General features: G+C 50.2%; 1 protein-coding gene across 1 annotated transcript; it reads left to right on the forward strand.

Annotated features, from left to right (window-relative positions):
• The first annotated feature begins 363 nt into the window (after positions 1–363).
• On the forward strand, positions 364–12651 carry LOC144733712 (glutamate--cysteine ligase catalytic subunit-like). Its single transcript, XM_078615739.1, has 9 exons — positions 364–423; positions 5440–5578; positions 6621–6736; positions 7353–7445; positions 7746–7850; positions 9547–9628; positions 10275–10360; positions 11317–11437; positions 11924–12651. The coding sequence occupies exons 1-9, from the start codon at positions 364–366 to the stop codon at positions 12118–12120; spliced, it is 999 nt and encodes a 332-aa protein (XP_078471865.1). The 3' UTR covers positions 12121–12651.
• Positions 12652–13151: the final 500 nt, after the last annotated feature.

Here is a 13151-nt window from a genome sequence, read left to right on the forward strand (position 1 = left end):
AGGAAGTTGAATGCCGGGACCCTCAATGCGCACAGCACAAACTGATCGCTAGGCCCCTGGGTGCTTATAGCATGAACTAACCACTACTGCCCCCCAGACCCCTCGGCGCTGATAAAGAAGTCAACGCAGCAACTAATAAAACGAGCCAAAAAAGGTTCCGTCCCTTGCATCACGTCACTCCAAATGAGGCTCCCCCCCCCGTCATTAATAATCATGAGCGGTTGACGTCACTCCACATGGAGCACACCCCTCATTAATAATCATGAGCGGATGATGTGAGGCACCCCCACTTGAATGCAGTGGGCTCACATGACATTGTTTTTTTCCGAGACCAAAGTACTCTGCAAACCTTCGGGCGGCGAGATGTGGGCGCGGCTCAGCGAGCACTCGCCGATAGCCGAACTGCCCAACAGCAGGCGTGAGGTAAAGAAGCACACGTGATTTTTATTTTTATTTTACTTTTATTAATTTGAATTTTTTTTACCTACGTGACTTTACCGAAAAAACCTAAAAATAGGGCCTCTCAAAAATAATCAAACTGACACATTTTGCTGACCCCCACACCCCTATCAAATAGCTTTTTTGTAAACAATGTCTCTGGTGTGGACCAATCAGTTTCAAAGACAATGCATAAATTAGCAGAGTATTGTTTTTTGTTTGCATTTGACTGCAAGTATTGTGGTTAATGTAAGCATGATTCCTTGCAAAAGGTGTCAGTTTTGTTGCCAGAAAAAAAAGGGGAAAAACCCTATTAACATCATAGGATAGTTCACGTAGAATCTCTTGGGCAAGGACAAGCAGGTTGTCCCTGGAGGATGTTGGTAGTCCGATAGACTTGAGGTCTTTTCCACTAATGGAGTGAAGTTTGTCTTCAAGGAGGATGAGGGCCTGGTTAAAAATAACATCAGAAAAGTTAAATTCGATTCTAGATTTGAAGCTTTCGTGACTGCAAGGATTCATATTCTTAGGTTTTTTGGGTAAAGTCACGTCGGTAAAAAAATTAATAAAAGTAAAATAAAATAAAAATAAAATAAAAATCACGACGTTTCAGAGGCAACACAAGCTTCCGTCTTCAGGTGGAACTGTCACAGCACGCTTGCTGTATCAAGTAAATGAGAAATTCCAAGATATACTACCCGTATATATGCTGGTTGAGGGGGGGATGAGCCAGGACAGGCCACCTTTTTATTATTATGGTAAGGTTGGTGCGGCTTGAAACTACGGCTAGTCTACATAACAAAGGACTGAGCCTTTGTAATGTAGACTGGCTGAGAGGGGGCGGGTGCCAGAGTTGTAAGAGTGCAACTGCTGCTAATGGGGCCGAGCCTCTGCCATGTAGATGGTAAAAGCAAAAAAGCAGGTCAGGAAGAAACAGCCTCCTGCTATGTTGCTTGGTGGGTAAAACTTATAGCAGGAAACCAGCGTGTGAAATAAGAAGCTAAACATGATATAACAAAACTGGCTGTCTATCAGTAAACTGTACAGTAACTCAAGAATAGTTGTCTGTCAAATAAGATGGTCCAAATATGTGTAGTTAAATATTTTTTGCATGGTTAATCACATTTTTCCAATGATTACTCAGTTTGTTCCCATCATCACGGTTGAAATTATGTCTGTGTTTGTATATTTGTATGGCTTCGTGTACAAACCTTTGATGGTAGCCAGGAGGTTTGCAGAGCACCTTGGTCTCGGAAAAAGACAATTTCATGAGAGCCCACAGAGTTGTAGCAATGATCGGCAAAGGTCGAAGAATCAGTTCTACCGTGTTTCAGATCTGACTTGTGCTCGCGGACACGATCAGAGAAATGACGTTTCGTTTCTCCAATGTAGCAATCACCACAACTGCAACTCAGTTTGTATACTCCAGGGTACTGTAAGTCAGGAACGACATCCTTCACAGATGGAATCAGATCACGGATTTTATGCACTGTACTGAATCGGACTTGGATCTTATGTTTGTTTAGAATTTTGGAGATATTTTTGGTCACGCCTGCTATGTATGGCAAAGTGATAGTTTCATGTGGCTGTTTCTGTATGGTGGGAGAAACAGCTTGGCGGATGGTGCAGTCAGAGTATCCGTTCATCCTGAGGGCCCAATGTACATGTCTTAATTCACTGGCCAGGTGGTGTTGGTCAGAAATGCCATGAGCTCTGTGGTATAGCGTTTTGATGAGAGAATTCTTTTGAGATGGGTGGTGGTGGGAAGCAGGTTTCAAGTAGGAATCTCGAGGTTGGGATTTTCTCGTTGATCTCTGTGGAGGATGTCCTCACTCATGCCTTCTTCGTATTTTTTACAGAGTTCCATGGGGTTAGATAGGCTGCAAACTTGAAGAATTATGCATAACAGCAATCTCAGTTGAGAAGCTTCTGTCATAGCTTTATCAAGATGCTGATCATCCTCGAGAATTCCACGAAGATTGCAAGCTTCCATGTATGTTTGACAGACAACTCCTTCCACTGTGTTTAGGTCTTGGAAAGATTTTGGCCCTTTGACAACATGGAGAAGCATTTGCAAAAATTAGCACTCCTGATTATTGGGATCAACTGTGTAGACTCTTCCTAAGGAATCAGATTAACCATCACCAGCACGTCACTTCCTTATATAGTAGGAGGGAACTAAAGGTAAGTGATACAGTAATTTTAGCTGTGACGGTCCCACCTGATGACGGAGACTTGTGTTGCCTCCGAAACGTCGTGATTTATTATTTTATTTTCATTATTACTTTTATTAACTTTTATTTTTATTTTTTACCTACGTGACTTTACCGGAAAAAAAACTAACAGTATGAAGCCAAGAATTCTCCAAACGGCCTCATTGCTGCTGATGTATCTGCCTTTGACAAAAAGGTGAACTTCATCCACACTTTTTTTCCTCTTTTTGTAAGGCAAACACAACCATAGCAGACCCTTTGTTGATGCATTTGCAAACATATTTGATAGCTTTCACAGAATTGCAGAATTCCACATTAATGTGGGCCTCAAATATATTGCACTGAAGAGGGCAGTCGGGAACGACTTACTGGTTGTCAACCTTCATTTCATAGTTAGTACCAGGTCTGAGCGTTGTTTGAAATCTACCATCTTCAGAGGTAGTGGGTAGTTTGTGATAAACTACCTCAGGGCGTCACGACCCTGCCTTACGCGAGTCCCAGGCACAGCTGGCCCAGCTGTCAGTACCTGGTAAGGGCCCCTGACTAGGTACTGACATTCTGCATCGCGTAGTCATGACCTAAAACGTCTAGCTTTACTCCAGAATGTTTGGCCACTTCCGACACCAGCTGTAGGGAGTTAAACTGAGTCACAGACATACTCTTTGGAGGCAACACATTTATTTATACCAACACAAAGGGGTAACTGCACCTTTACCAGGTAACAACCTATGGTGGTGGACCACCAGGCAAACTACACTAATTACACTGGGAGTAGCTCCAATGTACAGGACCCTAGCTTGGGTTCAGGTCCACGTGTTGGTGACTCTTCTTGGGCGTAGAATGTAGAACGTGGATTCTTTAGGATAACCACAGCAGCCGGTCCATCTAGAGAACCCGGCTTGTATCCTCTGTGGTGTGGCTGGCTCCGCCCTCAGCCACAACCACCTTAGAAAACCCTCGAGCAGGATCTCGGCCCTGAGACGTGACCACCCCTAGCCTCCACTTGGGGGCCCTTTGTAGACTTTACCGGTTACGTGTCTTTCGGGGTCAACCAGAGTGCCATGGCTCTGAGTAACCCCATTCCCATGACCGGCACTCTCACACCCTATCCTATAGGGGTCGGCACTGCACGCAGAGCGTGGTGCCATCCAGCACTCCCAGTCTGTGCTCACCGAGCCCCTTTAGGGCCGGTACTGCATCCACATACACGTGGTGCCAGCGATGTTAATACATCGCACGCCGTGCCTCTATAGGGCAGGCATTACACAGTGACATCCGCAATGTCACGATAATAGTGTAAAGGAGAGCCGACACAAGATTGCAGGGGTTTCGTCTTTTAATCCTTTTCTCCCATCCACACCTGTCCCCAGCTGTCCCAATCTCGTTCCCGCCAAATGCCCCCTTTTCCCGCCCGTTCTCCCCTTATATCTACTCGATCACTCCTCCCACTAACCCTCCTATTGGTGGGAATCCTTCCCCTGACACCCCTACAATAGTACTAATTTCATAGAGTGTAGTGGTGAGGCATAGTCCCGTGCAGAGCCCCCCGGCCTCGCCTAGATTGTCCAGCCGGCCGAGGTCGCACTTTTGCAGGCTGGGGCTGGTCTGCTACCCCCCCCCCCCGCCCGCTTTACAGTAAGAGTATCTAAGGGCTATAATCGTAGCATCTACCGACCCTATAGTATTAAGTGCACATATTGGGGGGGGGGAGAAGACTACATTACACTTTGAATAATTTAACTCAGCGTTGTGTGTATTTTCTTTGCATTTTTTACGGGAGTAATAATTCCCCCCGTCGATCGCGTGTGTGAGTTGCTATGGGAACCACGGCTCAGCGTTTCGCTCATGCGCAGATGCATGCTCTGGCGTTGCCCTGTGCTTATAAAATTAATACATTGTTAATTGCACTACTTTAAACTTGACATATGTGAAATACGAAGAGCACTGGCTCACCACGCGGCTTATTGTGTGGTATCTGGGTACTTTTATGAAACATATACCCCACAGTTTGCGAGTTAAATCCGTCACAAGTTGTGTACACACACAAACATACAGACCCACAGACAGACAGACACAATTACTTATATAGGTAAGATTATTATATATAATCGGCATAATCATTGGTTCACTGCAGCTAAAACACTCAGTCCTACAAGGATGTGGTTAAGTTAGGAGATGTACCAAATGTGCTCGGCATTTGGAGGCCGAGAAGACCAGAATCAATGATTTAATGTTTTCGGATAGGTAGTTATATATCCGGACAGCAGAGTGAAGCAGAGCTTCTGTCCAGGGAGCAATGTTCTGGGAACCTGCGGGAGGCAAGGGCATTCCGGGAGCAGAAACATCTTCTGGATTGCCAACCCAGAGAGGCCCCCAGCTGAATTCAAGCCCTAATTTGGCTGTGCTCCCTGTTTCGCTCCTGTTAACTGATCACTGGACAGCGCTTGAGATGTCGTGACCGAACATTATGCGGACAAACGGTGCTCGTCTGTCATTCGAGTCGGCGACCTGCGATCGGGGGTGTCGCTGCTAAACACCGCGTCACAATTAACTCTGCAGGGGGAGTGTGTACGTGCTCGCGAAAATACGTGACTACAGTTTGAGAACATTTTGCTCTGAAGATTTGAAATAATAATAAATATAATAACGCGTTGTTCCCTCGGCACCGGGTTTATTGCCATTATTTTTACAGCCTTTGGTTGTCGTGGCCATGAGGCGACAGCATTGAGCTGGCACCGCTGAGAATCTTTACAATCAAAATGTCAATCCGTTCATCTCCCTTTTGCAGCCCCTGACAACGTCCAAATGGCGAATCCCCAAGTCGCGGTTTGACTCCATCGATAGCTTCCTGTCGCCCGGCGGAGCGCAGTTCAATGACCTGGAACTGCCCAAGGACGAGGACGTCCACCTGCAGCTCCTGGATGCAGGCACGGAATTTCTCCCTGCCACGATCACCTACCCTACCAGGCTCACCTCCACCACCATGCTCACCTCCCCCAACATTCTCACCTCCCCTGCTTTACGCACCTCCCCTGCCGTACTCGCCGCTCACCTCCTCTGCCATGGTCAACTCCCCCGTCGCGCTCACCTCCCACGCTGCACACACCTCCCACGCCGCGCTCACATCCCCCGCCACGCTCACCTGTCCCCTTCTTCACTCTCACCAACCGTTTATTGGGGTTATGGATTAATCGCGCATGCTGTGAAACACCGAAGATTTTTTGACTTGCCGTGCCGGTTCAACTATCAGCTGCTCCTCACTGGTCGCGGGCACGTGACTCGGTGCTGCGTGACCACAGGCATGCCGGCGAGGGAACCATGATACGTCATGTCGATTGTGATGGGGCTGAGTGCGCCTAACTGGCTGGTGTCCCTTGCAGGCCCCCGCTTCCCCACCCCGACAACCCATCCCCTCCAGCTCTCTACTCTTCGCTTTTTAAACTGGTTCAGGCCATAATAGAGGGGGGTTTTCTGGGTTAAATCGCGGAAATACAGCCAATTTGTAAGGTTTGTCATTTAAACAAAACGTACCAATTAGTTACTCGTTCAGCACACAGGCTGTGTGTTGGAGAGTAAACCCCACAACATCTTGTCACTGCAAAGTTGTTTTCTTCTTATTCGAGTGACATGCAACGTTTGTGTGCGTGAACTGTGTGTGCATGTGGAGAAGCAGTAGTGTAGCAGTTAGTGTGCTGCTCTACGAAGCTGGCGACCAGTGATGATCATCTGAACTGGTCGTGAGCCTCCCCTAGGTCGACTCAGCCTCAAATAAGTACCCGGTGCAGTGTTTAAGCATCGCTCCTGGGGAAACAAAGAGGGTCGGACGTGGTGCTGGCCAAGCACTCCCCTTGTGTACCGTTCTAGCCGTCATCGGTGCTCTCTAACAGTGCTTGCTCCTAGCAGCCTCTGTTCAGGGCCACACGGCAGGGATCTTTGTCTTTTTGCATGAGCCGTGCCTGTGGCCAACAGGCATCGATCCGCTGCTCGCTCAGCACTTTGCTCACCTCTTCATCCGCGACCCCCTCGTGCTGTTCTGCGAGAAGATCCACGCCGACGACGATGAGAACGAGGCCTACCACTTTGAAGTGAGACATCCGCCAGTGCACTTTATGAATATTATTACGTCCTCTTGTTTACCCATAACGGCCTCGCCAGGTCCCAAAAATATTTTGCAGGAGGGTGCCGCCAATTTTTGTGGAAGGGGGGGGGGTTGTGATATTGCTGCAGCTGCTTCTGTGTGCTGCTTATTTGAGAAATTTGTAAGTACATTTTCAGCATTGGAATGTTGTTTGGCCAATGCCGGTTGCATCGCGTGGTGTATTTTTTTTGCCTGTAGGATGAAATCGGGGAATCCATAGGAGACCCGTAGAGAACAGGGGGGAAAACACACACAAAGCTTTCCACGCTGAAAGGTCCCCGAGTCGGGAATCTAACCCAGGTCTCTTCCTGCTGTGAGATACAAGTGTGTTACTACCGATCCGCCCTGCCGACCCCCGAATTCCTCACTGGTGGTGTCTGTGGCTACCAGTCGTGTGCCAGCCTAACCGGTGACCCAATAAAATATTCCGTGAGAAGTGAAAGCCTGACTGGAGTACACCCACGAGGGATCGGCGTGTGTCTTCCATGATCGTGGGCACTGACCGGAGTGCATGCCCCGTGTGCATGCGTGTGTGCGTCCGTCCGTGTGCGTGTGTGTTGCAGTGCATCCAGTCCACAAACTGGCAGACGTTGCGCTTCAAGCCTCCGCCGCCAAACACCAACATCGGGTGGCGCGTCGAGTTCCGGCCGATGGACGTAAGCCTCTCCGAGAGGGCGACGCGGATTATACGTTGAGGTGGAGTCATACCGAGATGCATTTGAGGCTTGGGAAAAGAGGTGATGATGGGAGGAGGGAATTTCAAAGTCGAGCAGTGCGTGGGTAGAAGCAGAAAGAGAAGCGTTCTGACCACGCCGTGTGGTGAGTAAGTTGGTGAATAAGTGAGTGGGTGAGTGAGTTGGCGATTGAGTGCGTGGGCTGTGACATGCAATCGTGGTGGTTGAGCACAGTGCGGGTCAGATAAAGCAACCAGACCGAGTCCCCAATGTGTGGTGCAGGTGCAGCTCACGGACTTCGAGAACGCGGCGTACGTGGTGTTCGTGGTGCTGCTCACGCGCGTCATCCTCTCCTATGGCCTCAACTTCCTCGTGCCGCTCTCCAAGGTAAGGAGCCGCGTCCCTCCCCACTGACCGTGCGAGCGCTGCCGGAAAGCCCATTCTGGTCAGATTGGAACCCGGCCGCTTGTATATAGGCTGGCGCAAGTGGTAGCTCTTGTGCCTGGGTTCGATTTCCAACTTGGGCACGTGTGAGCGCTGCCGCGATGCTCGACCTGGTCGTATTGCAACGCTGTGAAAACAATAAGAGGAAAAGTGGGAATGGTGGAAACAGCCCGATGCTGCAGCCCGACTTCCTAACCCAGTTCCACCCACTCTTTCTGGACAAGTGCCTGCGCTGCACCAAAATCTGACAACCCCAGATCCATGTTTTCAGCCATCTTCGGACCCACAGATAATCCAACTTTTCTATGAAAGACAATTATCCTCGATTGCGACGGATAGCCTATGATAATGGTAGAGCTTGTGTCTTCCCGACGCTGGTATCTTAATGAGTGGATTTTGTTCTGCATGGGTTTCCTCCGAGTTCTCTGGTTTTTGCAGTTAACGTTTGACCTTCTATAATGAACCCATAGTTCCGACCCATGTTAACATTGTGACTAACGGTACGTTTTCGTTACGCACACCGCTTCCCACACACATACACACACGTGCACCTTCGTGAAACTTCCAGTGCCGCTCGCGCTGCAAGGTTGCCATCTCCTGGCTCTGGCTAGGGTATGGCAGTGCAGCAAGTGGATTAATTGCCATCTGTATTCCATCTGCAACCCCTCCTCCCGTTCACACACAGTGGGTTTTCTTCGAGTGCTCTGCTCTCCTCCCACGTGTACAAACACACGTTCATAGAGGTGGACTAAGCGTCCAAATACACTGACTCCTCTTACGAACGAGTTAGGTTCCATAGGCCTGTTCGTAAATCGATTTGTTCGTAAGTCCAACTTTACTCCCGTCGATTCCAAACCCGTTGTATGGCATGTACGCTAAACACAGGGAATGGCTTCAAAAGTTTAATAATCTCATGTAGCTGTAGATGCCACTGTTTTCTTCATGTTCTGCAGATGTAGATGCCACTGGTTCTGCAGATGTAGATGCCACTGGTTCTGCAGATTAACCTTATGGCACGACCCCTGGGATCCCATTAGCCCCCGGCTCTCGCATAAACTAAGTTGCGAGATAATGTTATGTCTGTTGAAGGTGAATGATATGGCAATATATTCCTCTCGACGAGCTCCACACGATGCGGTAATCACAGTTTAAAAGTTTTGTTTCTTCTGCGCATTCGTCCTCGCTGCGCTTGGACGACATGAAAACAGAATAATCCGTGCCAGGTGGTTCGCGGCGTTTATGTGTGCGGTGGGACAGATTCGCCAATTTTTTTTTATTAATTACGTTTGAAATCCGTTTATACGGGACCCCGGGGTCCCACCATAAGGCTCAGATGTAGATGCCACCACTGACATCAATTGCACTGCAGTTGAATTTACGACTGTTCGGTCCGTTCGTATCTTCAAAAATCCGTTTATATGTAGAGGAGTCCCTGTAGTGGGCCTCAGAGCTTGGGCAATTTTTAGCAACAGGCTCCGGTTCCGGTGCCCCTGAATCTTTCGAAAACTGTGCAGCGCGTAATAAATGTGATTTTTTTACTTTTCTACTTTTTTATTGCTTCTCTCAAGCACCTTTGGTGCAAAAGGTTGCCGCCTGAATGGTTGGCACATCCCTGACCGTCAATTATCTTCTGCCACAGGTAGATCAGAACATCAGGAAGGCGCAGAAGAGGAACGCGGTGCTGGAGGAGATGTTTTATTTCAGGAAGGATATTCAGGCAGGCAAGTCGAGCCATTACAAATCATACGTTGTCTTTTTCCACAACTTTACTCTGAGTGTGCTCTCGGTGTCGAGTCACGAGATGATGAATCCATTCAGAAATCTCACATGGCAGTGACCCACCCCCATCCCCGTGTTAGACAATAGCACACAGAAGTGAATATCCCGGAACTATTTTTGAGATCTCTTCTACAAATGACCTCCGTGTCACATGGTAGGGGGCAGCACTCTCCAACTTGCCCCGGTGCCAACATCAATGTTTGTTGCATGGCAGTCAAAGCAATATTTGAAGTCTCACATCTGGAATTTGGCGAAGTTAAGTGCAGAACCAAATTTTACGTCATGGATTTTGTAATTTTTGAGCAATCATTGTTGACCGGGCTGATACCATCTACTCACCACACTTGAGAACCCGGTTTCATCGCAGGCGGTTACTGAACTCCAAATTGGAACCCAGGGTCTCAGCGGTGCGGGCTCAGCCACTCTGACCTCCAAGCCAACGATCCGGACCTCCTCGCAACCCAAGCCTTCACCCCAGCCTGCCCTGCATGTGTGTGTGCATCACACGAGCGCTTAACCTCGCTCACGGTCGCTCGCCAACTCGCGTGATCGTCAAACTGCCATGCGGTTTATTTTCTTTGCGACTAGAGGTGGACGCTCCCCCAGCAGATGACACCGAGTCCGAGGACGAAGTGGGGATCCTCATGAGCATTGACACCATCATCAACGGCAAGGTGGGCAACCCGGCGGGGCAGGGCTCGCGGCCATCCTCGCAGTGTCAAGCCCTGCGGGCTCTTGCAGCGTCACGCTCACCCTTTGTCATCCACCGCCATGATGGTCCAGAGCACCAAAACAATCGCTTGCTGTACGTCTCGCTGCCGCCATTTTGTGCGGTGGCGGAGTGGTCGGCGTGCTGCGGCTAAAGTCAGTTGGCGAGCGAAATCTGAAACAGTTCTGGTGACGCCCCCCCCCCCGTGCCCGTAAATAAAACCCATGCTAACGCATGTGATGAATGGTAAAAACCCCATGACTGTGTGGGGAGGCCATCATCCAAGCGGTGGATTGACAGTGGTAACTTATGATTAGAGCTCGTCTCCCAGTTATCACGTGAGCTGCCTTCAAGCGAGCAGCTCCACTCAAAGCAGTTACTTGCACTTCCCGTGCTGCAGACTGGCTCACCACTTTCCAGTCATGGATCCATCCCACATATCATCAGCCATGATCAATACAGTGCTGGATTCAGGCCTCCCCCAAGGCATTGCCATCTGTCGCCATCCTGTGATGCAACAAATCGACGCGACAATCCTGGTGAGAGTAACACTGATAAACTGAAGGCTGCAGCTGACACTGCCTGCCATGGCGTGGTGTGCTGTGCTGTGGAGTGTGGTGTATACGGTGTACTATGGTGTGTGCGGTATGTGTGATGTGTGGGCTGTGCTCTGATGTGTTGTGTGTGATGTGGGGTGCTGTGATGTGGGGTGCTGTGATGTGTGCAGTGTATGCTGGTGTGTTTACGGTGTGCTGTGATGTGTGCGGTGTGCTGTGATGTGTGCGATGTGTGTTATGGTGTGAGCGGTGTGCTGTGATGTGTGTGGTGTGCTGTGGTGTTTACGGTGTGCTGTGATGTGTGCGGTGTGCTGTGGTGTGCTGTGATGTGTGCGGTGTGCTGTGGTGTGCCGTGCAAGAACAGGTGGGGGTGTTCCAAGGCCTCATCCCCATAGTCAACAGCTTCCTGGAAGACATGGAGGTGGACGTGGAGACTCGGTGCACGATCTCCCACTACATGGAGCTCATCAGCAAGCGTGCGTCTGGTGAGTGCACTCCAGGGGATCATCACCCTTTCTCCAAGTGCGAGCGATGATGAGTCCTGACCTCGTGCAAGCCTCATCGATGTGCAGGGGATGATGGCCGACAGACGAGACTGGTGTTGGAATGGCAGCCATAAGAGGGGAAGCAACCGAGGAGGTGATGACCGCAGATTGTTGATGGCCAGGAGCATAGAAGCGGGAGCGTTGTACTGTACAATTGATTTTGGGGACATTGCCCTCCGCAGCCGACGACGTAGCACCGCAGCAGCGTGTAACGCCTCGGCGTGCACGGTGGTCGCCCATCCAAGCGCTCTCCGGGCTCAGGAATCCTGATCGGGTTGCGTGGTGCGACGAGCTCGGGCGCCTACCGTGCGCGAGAGACTCCGCACACCGCTACGTGCATGGGAGCGGTGGTCGTCGTCGTCTCCTCCTCCACTGCCGTTGACGCCGCTGCAGCGACCGCGTGCGCTTCTCGTTGGTTTCCCCTAGGGGAGCTAGGAACGACGGCCCAGCGGCTTCGCGCCTTCGTGAGCGGCCACCCCGACTACGCACACGACAGCGTCATCTCGGAGCGCGTCAACTATGACCTGATGCTGCGCTGTGACGCCCTGTCGCGTTCGGGGCCCCACCGCTATGGCGCGGACCCCTTGCACGAGCTCAGTCACGGCGCTTTCCAGACCGGATAGCTCACCTCACTCGCCACGCTCAGCGCACTTACCACGCCCACCAGGCTTGCGATGCTCACCACGCTCACCTCATTCGCCAATCTTACCTCGCTCACCGCACTGACCTCGGTCACCGCGCTCACCACACTCACCGCGCTCACCATGCTTATTGCACTCTCCTCACTCACCTTGCTCCCCGCACTCACCACGCTCACCTCGCTCGCCACAATCACCTTGCTCCCTGCATTCACATCGCTCCTTGTGCTCACCACACTGATAAACCCAAAGGCGAACGCCAGGTCACCCCCGTTACAGCAGGGACCCTGTGGCATGTGGGCAAAATGCGGGCCATGCTTCGTTTTTACAGTGGCTCGTCACTCCAGTTCACATCAATTCATTGTTTCACGGGGCCCTTCATGTCATATAATTTGATTAAAAAAACAAGACAAAGCTTTTGTAGAAGTTGTGGTGGTCTGTGGGTTTCAGGTGAGGTCAGCAGGGAACCGTGTGTGAATTGTCCACTGCAGCTAACAAATGTAAAGGTGGACCGAAGTGACCGTGTGTGCAGATTTAATGTGTGCAGGCTTTCACGACCTGATGCGATTCAAAATAGTTTTTTGGTTAGATGGCTGCGAGTAAAATGTGTGTCGTTACACCCTCCTCCAATTCATGAAATCAAATGCTTGGAAACTAAGTATGTGTGTGCTGTGCGAATCGGTGAGTGGTCATTGTTACTGTGAACTTCACTCATTGATTACTCCACCCATATCCACACAGCGTTCAACCAGATCAAAACGACAAAGACAAAGACCTTCCCTATAGCCTTAACAAACTGTTGGGGCAAGTGGTGTTAGTGACAAGGCTGGATTATGGACCGGGCCAGTGGGGCTAGTGCCCCGGAGCCTCGGACTGCCAGGGGGCCTCCAAGCCTCCGGGCACGCACGGTGCGTGGCCCAAGACTTCCAAAGGAAGTTGAATGCCGGGACCCTCAATGCGCACAGCACAAACTGATCGCTAGGCCCCTGGGTGCTTATAGCATGAACTAACCACTA

The sequence above is a fragment of the Lampetra planeri genome, chromosome 48 (genome assembly GCF_965212315.1).
Source record: "Lampetra planeri chromosome 48, kcLamPlan1.2.h2, whole genome shotgun sequence".
Taxonomy (NCBI): domain Eukaryota; kingdom Metazoa; phylum Chordata; class Hyperoartia; order Petromyzontiformes; family Petromyzontidae; genus Lampetra; species Lampetra planeri.

Bases quoted from the DNA above. Each gene is read 5' to 3' on its own strand.
- LOC144733712 (XM_078615739.1), top strand. From the start codon at position 364: ATGTGGGCGCGGCTCAGCGAGCACTCGCCGATAGCCGAACTGCCCAAC. The intron at 6,737-7,352 runs GTGAGACATCCG...TGTGTGTTGCAG, and splicing joins ACGAGGCCTACCACTTTGAA to TGCATCCAGTCCACAAACTG. The intron at 10,361-11,316 runs GTGGGCAACCCG...GTGCAAGAACAG, and splicing joins ACACCATCATCAACGGCAAG to GTGGGGGTGTTCCAAGGCCT.